General features: G+C 39.3%; 1 protein-coding gene across 6 annotated transcripts in view; it reads right to left on the bottom strand.

The window, feature by feature from the left end:
• ULK4 (unc-51 like kinase 4) overlaps positions 1–13,447 on the bottom strand; it is a 722,036-nt gene that overhangs the window by 683,219 nt on the left and 25,370 nt on the right. For all 6 annotated transcript variants that reach the window (XM_054482410.2, XM_054482411.2, XM_054482412.2 and 3 more), the window contains exons 4-5: positions 10,987–11,126; positions 7,018–7,180 (exon numbers count right to left, since the gene is read on the bottom strand). In XM_054482410.2, coding sequence (XP_054338385.1) covers positions 7,018–7,180; positions 10,987–11,126 — 303 coding nt within the window. The remainder of the gene's footprint in view (positions 1–7,017; positions 7,181–10,986; positions 11,127–13,447) is intronic.

The following is a 13,447-nucleotide window of genomic DNA, read 5'->3' as shown; positions in this document are numbered from 1 at the left end:
GACAGCATGATGAGTATCACAGAGCTTCAATGGCCCAAAGTCTCAAGTACCTGAACATGGAACGTGAGGAGGAAAGATCTTTACCACTTCCCCCAAAAGGTATAAGAAACATCACTTCATACTCTCCCCTCAAGTATAGCCCCCGGCCCCATCTCACATACCAAGAATACACCCTAGAAATTTGCTTTGGGGATGCTGGCAAGATGGCCGAATAGGAAGAGCTCCAGTCTGCAGCTCTCAGTGAGATCAACACAGAAGGCAGGTGACTTACGCATCACCAACTGAGGTACCTGGTTCATCTCACTGGGACTGGTTGGACAGTGGGTGCAGCCCACAGAGGGCAGGCAGAAGCAAGGTGGGGCGTCACCTCACCCGGGAAGCGCTAGGGGTCAGGGAACTAACTCCCTCTTCTAGCCAAGGGAAGCCATGAGGGACTGCACCGTGAGGAACGGTGCACTCCGGCCCACATACTGCGCTTTTCCCACGGTCTTTGCAACCTGCAGACCAGGAGATTCCCTCTGGTGCCTACGCCACCAGGGCACTGGGTTTCAAGCACAAAACTGGGTGACCATTTGGGCAGACACCAAGCTAGGTGCAGGAGTGTTTTTTCATACCCCAGTGGCACCTGGAAGGCCAGAGAGACAGGACCGTTCACTGCCCTGGAAAGGGGGCTAAAGCCAGGGAGCCACATGGTCTGGCTCAGTGGGTCCCACCCCCACGGAGCCCAGCAAGCTAAGATCCACTGGCTTGGAATTCTCGCTGTCAGCAGAGCAGTCTGAAGTTGACCTGGGACGCTCGAGCTTGGTGCGGGGAGGGGCATCCACCATTGCTGGAGGCTTGAGTAGGCAGTTTTACCCTCACAGCGTAAACAAAGCCACATGGAAGAGCGAACTGGGTGGAGCCCACTGCAGCTCGGAAAGGCCGCTGTAGCCAGACTGCCTCTCTAGATTCCTCCTCTCTGGGCAGCGCATCTCTGAAAAAAAAAAAGGCAGCATCCCCAGTCAGGGGCTTATATATAAAACCCCCATCTCCCTGGGACAGAGCACCTGGGAGAAGGGGCAGCTGTGGAAGCAGATTCAGCAGACTTAAACGTCCCTGCCTGATGGCTCTGAAGAGAGCAACAGATCTCCCAGCACAGCATTCAAGCTCTGCTAAAGGTCAGACTGCCTCCTGAAGTAGGTCCCTGACCCCTGTGTCTCCTGACTGGGAGACACCTCCCAGTAGGGGCCAGCAGACACCTCACACAGGAAAGCTCCGGCTGGCATCTGGCAGGTGCCCCTCCAGGATGAAGCTTCCAGAGGAAGGAACAGGCAGCAATATTTGCTGTTCTGCAGCCTCTGCTGGTGATATCCAGGCAAACAGGGTCTGGATATCACCTCCAGCAAACTCCAGCAGACCTGAAGCAGAGGGGCCTGTTAGAAGGAAAACTAACAAACAGAAAGGAATAGCATCAATATCAACAAAAAGGACATCCACTCAGAGACCCCATCCAAATGTCACCAACATCAAACACCAAAGGTAGATAAATCCACAAAGATGGAGAGAAACCAGCACAAAAAGGCTGAAAATTCCAAAAACCAGAACGCCTCTTCTCCTCCAAAGGATCACAACTTCTCACCAGAAAGAGAACAAAAATGGATGGAGAATGAGTTTGCCAAATTGACAGAAATAGGCTACAGAAGGTGGGTAATAACAACCTCCTCCGAGCTAAAGGAGCATGTTCTAACCCAATGCAAGGAAGCTAAGAACCTTGAAAAACGGTTAGAGGAATTGCTAACGAGAATAACCAGTTTAGAGAAGAACATAAATGACCTGATGGAGCTGAAAAACACAGCACGAGAACTTCTTGAAGCATACACAAGTATCAATAGCCAAACAGATCAAGTGGAAGAAAGGATATCAGAAATTGAAGATCAACTTAATGAAATAAAGCGAAAAGACAAAGTTAGAGAAAAAAGAATGAAAAGGAACAAACAAAGCCTCCAAGAAATATGGGACTATGTGAAAGACCAAATCTACGTTTGATTGATGTACCTGAAAGTGACGAAGAGAATGGAACCAAGTTGGAAAACACACTTCAGGATATTATCCAGGAGAACTTTCCCAACCTAGCAAGACAGGCCAACATTCAAATTCAGGAAATACAGAGAAAACCACAAATATACTCCTCAAGAAGAGCAACCCCAAGACACGTAATTGTCAGATTCACCAAGGTTAAAATGAAGGAAAAAATGTTAAGGGCAGCCAGAGAGAAAGGTTGGGTTACCCACAAAGGGAAGCCCATCAGACCAATAGTGGATCTCTCTGCAAAAACTCTACAAGCCAGACAAGAGTGGGGGCCAATATTCAACATTCTTAAATAAAAGAATTTTCAACCCAGAATTTCATATTCAGCCAAACTAAGCTTCATAAGCAAAGGAGAAATAAAATCCTTTACAGAAAAAAAAATGCTGAGAGATCTTCTCACAACCAGGCCTGCCTTACAAGAGCTCCTGAAGGAAGCACTAAACATGGAAAGGAAAAACCGGTACCAGCCACTGAAAAAACATACCAAATTGTAAAGACCATCAACACTATGAAGAAACTGCACCAACTAACGGGCAAAATAACCAGCTAACATCATAATGACAGGATCAAATTCACACATAACAATATTAACCTTAAAGGTAAACAAGCTAAATGCCCCAATTAAAAAGACACAGACTGACAAATTGAATAAAGAGCTAAGACCCATCAGTGTGCTGTATTCAGGAGACCCATCTCACGTGCAGAGACACACATAAGCTCAAAATAAAGGGATAGAGGAATATTTACCACACAAATGGAAAGCAAAAAAAAAAAAAAAAAAAAAAAGCAGGGGTTGCAATCCTGATCTCTGATAAAACAGACTTTAAACACACAAAATCAAAAGAAACAAAGAAGGCCATTACATAATGGTAAAGGGATCAACGCAACAAGAAGAGCTGACTATCCTAAATATATATGCACCCAATACAGGAGTAACCAGATTAATAAAGCAAGTTCTTAGAGATCTACAAAGAGACATAGACTCCCACACAATAATAGTGGGAGACTTTAACACCCCACTGTCAATATTAGACAGATCAACGAGACAGAAAATTACAAGGATATTCAGACTTGAACTCAGCTCTGGACTAAGCAGACCTAACAGACATCTACAGAACTCCCCACCCCAAATCAACAGAATATATATTCTTCTCAGCACCACATCACACTTATTCTAAAATCGACCACATAATTGGAAGTAAAACACTCCTCAGCAAATGCAAAAGAATGGAAATCATAACAGTCTCTCAGATCACAGTGCTATAAATTAGAACTCAGGATTAACAGACTTACTCAAAAACCACACAACTACATGGAAACTGAACAACCTGCTCCTGAATGACTACTGGGTAAATAACGAAATGAAGGCAGAAATAAAGAAGTTCTTTGAAACCAATGAGAACAAAGACACAATGTACCAGAATCTCTGGGACACATTTAAAGCAGTGTGTAGAGGGAAATTTACAGCACTAAATGCCCACAAGAGAAAGTAGGAAAGATCTAAAATTGACACCCTAACATTGCAATTAAAAGAACTAGAGAAGAGCAAACAAATTCAAAAACTAGCAGAAGACAAGAAATAACTAATTTCAGAGCAGAAATGAAGGAGATAGAGACACGAAAAACCCTTCAAAAAAAAAAAATCAATGAATCTAGGAGCTGTTTTAAAAAAAAAAAAAAAAGATCAACAAAATAGACAGACCACTAGCAAGATTACTAAAGAAGAGAAACAAATAGACACAATAAAAAATGATAAAGGAGATATTACCACTGATCCCACAGAAATACAAACTACCATCAGAGAATACTATAAACACCTCTACACAAATAAACTAGAAAATCTAGAAGAAATGGATAAATTCCTGGACATATACATGCTCCCAAGTCTAAACCGGGAAGAAGTCGAATCCCTGAATAGACCAGTAACAAGTTCTGAAATTGAGGCAGTAATTAATAGCCTACCAATCAAAAAAAGTCCAGGACCAGAAAGATTTACAGCCGAATTCTACCGGAGGTACAAAGAGGGGCTGATAACATTCCTTCTGAAACTATTACAAACAATAGAAAAAGAGGGACTCCTGCTTACTAACTCATCTTATGAGGCCAGCATCATCCTGATATCAAAGCCTGGCAGAGATTAAAAAAAAAAAAAAAAAAAAAAAAAATTCAGGCCAATATCCCTGATAAACATCAATGCGAAAATCCTGAATAAAATACTGGCAAACCGAATCCAGCAGCACATCCAAAAGCTTATCCATCATGATCAAGTCAGCCTCATCCCTGGGATGCAAGGCTGGTTCAACATACACAAATCAATAAATGTAATCCATCACATAAACAAAACCAATGACAAAAACCACATGATTATCTCAATAGATGCAGAAAAGGCCTTTGACAAAATTCAACACCCCTTCATGCTAAAAACTCTCAATAAACTTGGTATTGATGGAACGTATCTCAATATAATAAGAGCTATTTATGACAAACCCACAGTCAATATCATACGGAATGGACAAAAACAGAAAGCATTCTCTTTGAAATCCGGCACAAGACAAGGATAACCTCTCTCACCATTCCTATTCAACACAGTATTGGAAGTTCTGGCCAGGGCAATCAAGCAAGAGAAAGAAATAAAGGGTATTCAAATAGGTAGAGAGGAAGTCAAATTGTCTCTGCAGATGACATGATTGTATATTTAGAAAACCCCATCATCTCAGCCCAAAATCTCCTAAAGCTGATAAGCAACTTCAGCAAAGTCTCAGGATACAACATCAATGTGCAAAAATCACAAGTATTCCTATACACCAATAACAAACAAACAGAGAGCCAAATTATGAGTGAACTCCCATTCACAATTGCTACAAAGAGAATAAAATACCTAGGAATCCAGCTTACAAGGGATGGGAAGGACCTCTTCAAAGAGACTACAAACCTCTGCTCAAAGAAATAAGAGAGGACACAAACAAATGGAAAAACATTCTATCCTCATGTATAGGAAGAATCAAAATCATGAAAATGGCCATATTGCCCAAAGTAATTTATAGATTCAGAGCTACCCCACCAAGCTACCATTGACTTTCTTCACAGAATTGGAAAAAACTACTTTAAATTTCATATGGAACCAAGAAAGAGCCCGCATAGCCAAGACAATCCTAAGCAAAAAGAACAAAGCTGGAGGCATCACACTACTTAACCTCAAACTATACTACAAGGCCACAGTAACCAAAACAGTATGGTACTGGTACAAAAACAGATATATAGATCAATGGAACAGCACAGAGACCTCAGAATAGAGATCTACAACCATCTGATCTTTGACAAACCTGACAAAAACAAGCAATGGGGAAAGGATTTCCTATTTAATAAACGGTGTTGGGAAAACTGGCTAGCCATATGCAGAAAAATGAAACTGGACCCCTTCCTTATACCTTATACAAAAATTAACTCAAGATGGATTAAAGATTTAAATGTAAGACTTAAAACCATAAAAACTCTAGAAGGAAACCTAGGCAATACCATTCAGGATATAGGCATGGGCAAAGACTTCATGACTAAAACACCAAAAGTAATGGCAGCAAAAGCCAAAATTGACAAATGGGATCTAATTAAACTAAAGAGCTTCTGCACAGCAAAATAAACTAGCATCAGAATGAACAGACAACTTACAGAATGGGAGAAAATTTTTGCAATCTACCCATCTGACAAAGGTCTAATATCCAGAATCTACAAGAAATTTAAACAAATTTACAAGAAAAAAGCAAACAACCCCATCAAAAAGTGGGCAAAGGATATGAACCGACACTTCTCAAAATAAGACATTTATGTGGCCAACAAACATATGAAAAAAACCTCACCGTCACTGATCATTAGAGAAATGCAAATCAAAACCACAATGAGATACCGTCTCACACCAGTCAGAATGGTGATTATTAAAAAGTCAAGAAACAAAAATGCTGGCGAGGCTGTGGAGAAATAAGAATGCTTTTGGACTGTTGGTGGGAATGTAGATTGGTTCAACCATTGCGGAGGACGATTCCTCAGGGATCTAGAACCAGAAATACCATTTGACCCAGCAATCCCATTACTGGGTATACACCCAAAGGATTATAAATCATTCTACTATAAAGACACATGCACATGTATGTTTACTGCAGCACTATTCACAACAGCAAAGGCGTGGAACCAACCCAAATGCCCATCAATGATAGACTGGATAAAGAAAATGTGGCACATATACACCATAGAATACTATGCAGCCATAAAAAAGGATGAGTTCATGTCTTTTGCAGGGACATCGATGAAGCTGGAAACCATCATTCTCAGCAAACTATCACAAGAACAGAAAACCAAACACCACATATTCTCACTCATAAGTGGGAGTTGAACAATGAGAACACATGGACACAGGGAGGGGAACATCACACACCGGGGCCTGTCAGGGGGTAGGGGTCTAAAGGAGGGATAGCATTAGGAGGAATACCTAATGTAGATGACGGATTGATGGGTGCAGCAAACCACCATGGCACGTGTACACCTATGTAACAAATCTGCATGTTCTGCACATGTACCCCAGAACTTAAATTAAAAAAAAAAAAAAAAGAAATATGTTTCAACTGCAGAGTATCATTCACTCAACTAATTTCTATTGAGCCGCTAATGTGCCAGGCACCATTCCCCTCCTACGTGCTAATAAGTGCTCAGTAAAACATAAAGCTGAGGACGAAATACAGGTTTTGTTAAGGTTCCCCAGGCCTTACAGAGTAGATCCACATTGAATACTTTAGGCCATGGACAAAGCCATTCCTATGTCCAGACTATGTCTGCTGGTCATTACCATTTTCAATATCTTATTTGAGTGGCAAAACAAAAGACTGACATTGTCTCCTAAACACAGGACTTGGATGGTCCACAACTAGAGTTATGATCTTTAAGCTTTCCAGGTCCACATACCTTTGACTCTACTTTTCATGCTTTTCTTCAGGACATTTTCCCCGCTATCACCTCCTCCTTCCTCTGCTGCCACCAAAGCAAAGAACTCTTCCAAATTTTCACCTTCCACTTTTGCCAAGCAAAAGTTGCTAAACTTCAGTGTGCCAGGCCCTTCCAAGAGTATCTATGAAGATCAAATAAATGTTTTCAGAAAAAAAAATCAACTTAATTTGTACATATATCAGCACCTCTTATAATTGTACTAAAGAACTTTTCAGCATTGCTATTCTTTCTCCATCAGAACTCAGAAAAATAAATGCTTATAATTTTTTTAAAAGCTAAAGAAAAATAAATCCAACTTTTTAATGATCAAATAAAAAATTAAATTGTTCATTCTCAGATGTATATAATGAACACATCATATAACCATAGTGGAAAACTTCAGGTTTGGGGAAAGATTAACAATGATGAAAATAAAACAATCTGCACTTGCCAACTCTCAGTGTCAGCTATAACAGGATTTGAAAACCCAACTGCCTGAGGTGTTGTTTATTCAAGTGAGGAAGCATAATGTAGCATTAAGATTAAAGTTGGAGATCTGGATTTTAGACCCAGGTCCACCATTTACTTGCTGTCTGACCTTGAAGAATTTATTTAACCTTTCTAATCTCCGGTCTCTTCACCTGTAAAATGGGAAAAATAATACCTAACTCTTCAGACTGTTGTAAGGATTAATCGAAGTTATGCAAGTAAAGGGTTTGTAACAGTCACCGGCATGTGACAAGTGCTGAAGTCTGCTAATATAATTTGTGATTAGAATCTATGGATTGTTGAAAACATGCCAGTAACTAATGTTCTGTTACTTTTATTATTTCCTCTATTAAAAGTATTTCTACATAGGTACAATGGGTCAGGTGGCTTTGTGGTTTTTCAAGGCTATGTAGGGTCAAGTACAGTGCCTCACATCTGTAATCCCAGCACTTTGGAAGACTGAGGCAGCAGATCACTTAGGGCCAGGAGTTCAAGACCAGCCTGGCCAACATGGTGAAACCTTATCTCTACTCAAAATACAAAAATTAGCTGGGCATGGTGGCGGGTGCCTATAATCCCAGCTACTCAGGAGGCTGAGGCACGAGAATCGCTTGAACCTGGGAGGCAGAGGTTGCAGTGAGCCAAGGTTGCGCCACCGCACTCCAGCCTGCATGAGAGCAAGACATTGTCTCAAAAATATAAAATTAAAATAAAATAAATAAAATAAAGGCAATGTGAAGTTAACTCTTAACTTCTAGTCACAAATACATACTAAGGATGTCTGTTGGTCTACAACAGTGGCTTTTAAACTTGTGTGAGCATCAGAATCCCCTGGAAGACTTGTTAAAGTACAGACTACCAGTCACCGCCCCCAGAGTTTCTGATTCAACAGGTCTGGGATGGGGCCCATTTCTACCAAGTGCCAGGTCAACCTAATGCTGCTGGTCCAGAGGACCACTGGCAGAGATCAGCAAACTTTTTTATTGGTGGTAAAGAGCCAGCTAGTAAATATTTTAGACTTTACGAGCCATACAGTCTTTTGTACTTCAATGTTATTTCATTTCAATGGAATCTCCTACTTCAGTTACGTTGTTGCACAAAGGTAGCCACTGACATTACATAAACCAAAGGTTGTGGCTGTGTTCCAGTGAAAGTTTATTTACAAAAATAGGAATCCTGCCCAACCTTTGCTAACCCCTGTTCTGGAACACAGGTTTAGGTTACAAAGCAGCCTGACTTTTTCAGATCATAACAGCTGATAATAAATCTCAATAAACAACTCCCGGATAGATATCAGCAAACTACAGCCTCTGGGACAAACCCTGGCCACTGCCTTGTACAACTATGAACTAAGACTGTCGGATTCTTTTTTTTTTAAAAGCCCTATCTGAAAACTGCCACACAAAAAAAATTAATAAAAAAGAAATAATGTGGTTTCTGGCCAGGCATGGCGGCTCATGCCTGTAATCCCAGCACTTTGGGAAGCCAAGGCAGTAGGATCACCTGAGGTCAGGAGTTTGAGACCAGCCTGGCCAACACAGTGAAACCCCGTCTCTACTAAAAATACAAAAATTTGCCACGCGCCTGTAGTCCCAGCTAGTCGGGAGGCTAAGGCAGGAGAATCACTTGAACCTGGCATGCGGAGTTTGCAGTGAGTTGAGATCACACCACTGCACTCCAGCCTGGGCAACAGAATGAAACTGTCTCAAAAAAATAATAATAAAACAAAAAAATTTTTAAAATGTGGTTTTTATATTTCTAAATGGCTGAGAAAAAAACCAAAATAATATTTCTAGACATGTAACAATGAATTACATGAAATCCACATTTCCATATCCATAAATGAAGTTATTGAAATACAGCCACATCCAGGTATTTACAAATTGTCTACAGCTGCTTTCAGCACTACAATGACGAGTAGCTGCAGACTTGAGGCACATACATGATAATTTCAAACAAGAACTACAATTCATTATACAGGATTTTATGGAGTTTTCTTTTTTAGGTTTAATTATCTTCTCATACAGATGGCCTGCAAAAATAAAATTCTTAAATGAAATATCCAGCTTTTTCTTTCCTTGGCACATATTAAAGAAAAAGTAAAAACTCAGACCAGTAATATGTACAATTCCTCAGAGTATGTACTTATAAACACAATAACTGACGTCACTGTGAGCACACTACTTACCAAAAAGCATCCTAGAAACTTAACCTAAATATAATAGGTAATCCTCACAAATACCTTGAAAAATCTATCTCCATATGACAAAGAAACTAAGGCAAAGAGAAGCAGGGTAATTTGTCTGGGTTCACACAGCTTCTAAGTGTTAGTATTGATTGCAACTCAGAAACCAAGTAGGTTTCGTGACTCTACTATACTGAAGCACATTTAGTTATGGATAATTAATTTTACCAAAAGAGAAAATATTTGATCCATAGTATCAGGAATCATACACATATAGCCAAGAATGCCACTATCAAACTAAAATAATGTGTATGATGACTTAAGAGCTAAGAGGGCCTTATCTTATAGACATATTGGGTTCATCATTTACAATATAGGTTAGTTGCATTAAGTAATTACTCAAAGAGCTCTGAAAGGGAGACTTCACATTCAAAAAGCAACTTAGGTGGCTAAAATACAGTACCATATATTTCCTTTTATTTATTTATTTATTTATTTATTTATTTATTTATTTATTTTTGGAAACAGAGTATCGCTCTGTCACCCAGGCTGGAGTGCAGTGGCATGAGCTCACTGCAACCTCTGCCTCCCGGATTCAAGCAATTCTCCCTGTCTCAGCCTCTCAAGTAGATGGAATTACAGGTGCCCATCACCATACCCAGCTATTTTTTGTGTTTTTATTTTTATTTTTATTTTTATTTATTTTATTTTTTTTTTTTTTTGAGACGGAGTCTTGCTCTGTCACTAGGCTGGAGTGCAGTGGCACGAACTCAGCTCGCTGCAACCTCTGCCTCCCAGGTTGAAGAAATTCTCCTGCCTCAGCCTCTCAAATAGTTGGGACTACAGGAGTGCACCACCACGCCCAGCTAATTTTTGTATTGTTTTTTTTAGTTGAGATAGGGTTTCACCATGTTGGCCAGGATGGTCTCCATCTCTTGACCTCGTGATCCGCCCGCCTCAGCCTCCCAATGTGATGGGATTATAGGTGTGAGCCACCACGCCTGGCCTTTTATGTTTTTAGTAAAGATGGGGTTTCACCATGTTGCGCAGGCTGGTCTCAAACTCCTGACCTCAAGTGATCCGCCCGCCTCGGCCTCCCAAAGTGCTGGGATTACAGACATGAGCCACCGTGCCCTGCCTCCTTTTATTTTAAAAAAAGATTAACTAAAATTTCAAGATGTTCTATATCAAAATTGTATCTAAAAATAACATCTTTGAGAAAGCACTCTAATTTGAGACAGAAGCAGTTAGAAAATCAAACTTTCATGAATTACCTTCCTAGGAGAAATGTCACAAAAGAGAATGCCAAGTTTATGAAGATGATGTAATCCACTAATCAGGTCAATCCCAAATTCTCTCACAACATCTTCTGGGAGGTTTTCATCTTGAGCAATAACTGTTTTTAAGGAACCACCTGCAAGAAGTTAATTAAAATCACCCATTTCAACCCCCTACCATCACAGAGTGCCCCTGAGAGGTTCCATGCTGACAGATACGAACATTAAAAAATGATCAGTAAATAAACATTAAATAAATGGCCTGACTTTGGCCTTTTATTTCATCAATGGCACGTGCTAAGGGTTGTGATTATCTGTTAAGGAAAGGCATAGTCTTTTTTGCCATGCAGTACTTTGCAGAATGTGACCTGACTGCACAACAGTAAACGATACTATACTTTGCATAATGTGATTTAAGTGCACAGTTTTGGGGTATTTACCATTAGTATTTATAGCTGTTAGGGTTATTAAAAAACTGAACATTAAAAAATGATCAGTAAACGCTGACAGTCTGGTCAAGGAACACACATGTGAGTAAATACAGTGGCCCGAGCACTGCAACAGAAGTCTATGCCCAAGCACGAGAGACAGATTCAGGAAAGTGCCTGTTCCCTATGGATGAATGGTGGGAAGCAAGCAGGTAAGATGAAAGGATAATAACCCTAACAGCTATAAATACTAATGGTAAATACCCCAGAACTGTGCACTTAAATCACATTATGCAAAGTATAGTATCGTTTACTGTTGTGCAGTCAGGTCACATTCTGCAAAGTACTGCATGGCAAAAAAGACTATGCCTTTCCTTAACAGATAATCACAACCCTTAGCACGTGCCATTGATGAAATAAAAGGCCAAAGTCAGGCACAGGCACATTGAGAATCCCATTGCTATATTCTTCCAAGGTCCCAGTTACTTCTCTACCATCTAAGTGCCAGAAATAAACTTTTTTTTTAAAGGTTCAAGATTACAACAGCCAATCCATCAACAGATGAATGGATAAAGAAAATATGATACATATATACACAATGGAGTACTATTCAGCCATAAAAAAGAGATTTTGTCATTTGCAACAACACGGTTGGAACTGGAGGTCATTATGTTAAGTGAAATAAGCCAGGCACAGAAAGACAAACATCGCATGTCCTCACTCATTTGTGGGAGCTGAAAATTAAAACAATTGAAATCATGGAGATAGAGAACAGAAGAATGGCTACCAGAGGGTGCGAAGGATAGTGGGGAGGTGGTGGGGGAGTGGGGATGGTTAATGGGTACAAATAAATAATAAGAATGAATAAAAACTAGTATTTGATAGTACAACAAGTAGCTAAAGTCAATAATAGCTGTATATTTTAAAATAACTAAAAGAATATAATTGGATTGTAACACAAAGGATAAATGCTTGAGGAAATGGATACCCCATTTACCCTGATGTGCTTATTACACATTGCATGCCTGTACCAACTATCTCATGTACCCCATAAATATTAATATACACACCTACTATATACCTACAAAAATTAAATATTAATACAACAGCCAAATTCAGTAAAAGCAAAGTCTCTGCTGGCATTGGAAAGTTGAATATGAATTACTATGATGAAGGGAAGAGGTATTTGGGGTTGTATTTTGTTTTGGTGGGTGAGGTGCAGTTACAAAAAACGTAGGCATGTTTTACAGGTAGGATATTACATCTGGTCAGAGGTCAGAAACAACAGCTGAAGCAAAAAACTAATTCTAGGACTGTGTCTTGATAACCTTGTCCATGTGTACATCCATGGAAGTAATCAACCATAATCCTGTCCTATTGATTCAGAAAAGTAAAATCAAATAAGTTATTAATCCAAATTACTTCTTTAAGTTTTATAAATTCTAAGTGTCAACATAAGTTAGATGCACAAAGCTAGTAATAATTATATCAATATTCAATTATCTTTTATTGTTACTCAATGTATAAACAGAAGTATACTAACAGTAATACCTAGTAGTAGTTAATAGTAGTACTTAGCAGTGGTTATTACATTTTTTCCCTGTTAAACTCTTAAAATTTTGAAACTAAAAGCCCAGATAATATGTATTTAGTCATCTTTCTCCCTGTATATAGTCCTAGAAAGCTATATGAAGCAATAGCTATAACTTATCTCTAATTATTTGTTGGTTCATCTTTGTAGTTTTCCACATTGCTTAAAATTTTATGAGGTACAGTATGCTTTTCATAAAAACAAAAAGATACTTTATAAATTTATTAGCTAATTAATAGCTAGTCAACTTAAAATGTTTGTTTTTATTGGGAAAAGGTTTTTGATAAATTAATCATCACTTTAAAACATTTCTAAATTTTTATGTATGTAACGTAATAATATACCAAAGTAAACCCAACCCAGAATTGAATTTACATAATTCTTTTTCCCAAACATCTTTGCTCTTCACCCTTCCCTAATATCCACAGAGCAATAGATT

This window comes from Pongo pygmaeus, chromosome 2 (genome assembly GCF_028885625.2).
Source record: "Pongo pygmaeus isolate AG05252 chromosome 2, NHGRI_mPonPyg2-v2.0_pri, whole genome shotgun sequence".
In the NCBI taxonomy this organism is placed as follows: Eukaryota; Metazoa; Chordata; class Mammalia; order Primates; family Hominidae; genus Pongo; species Pongo pygmaeus.
The sequence above is the reverse complement of the archived record's forward strand: the minus strand, read 5'-3'. Positions and strand labels throughout refer to the sequence as shown.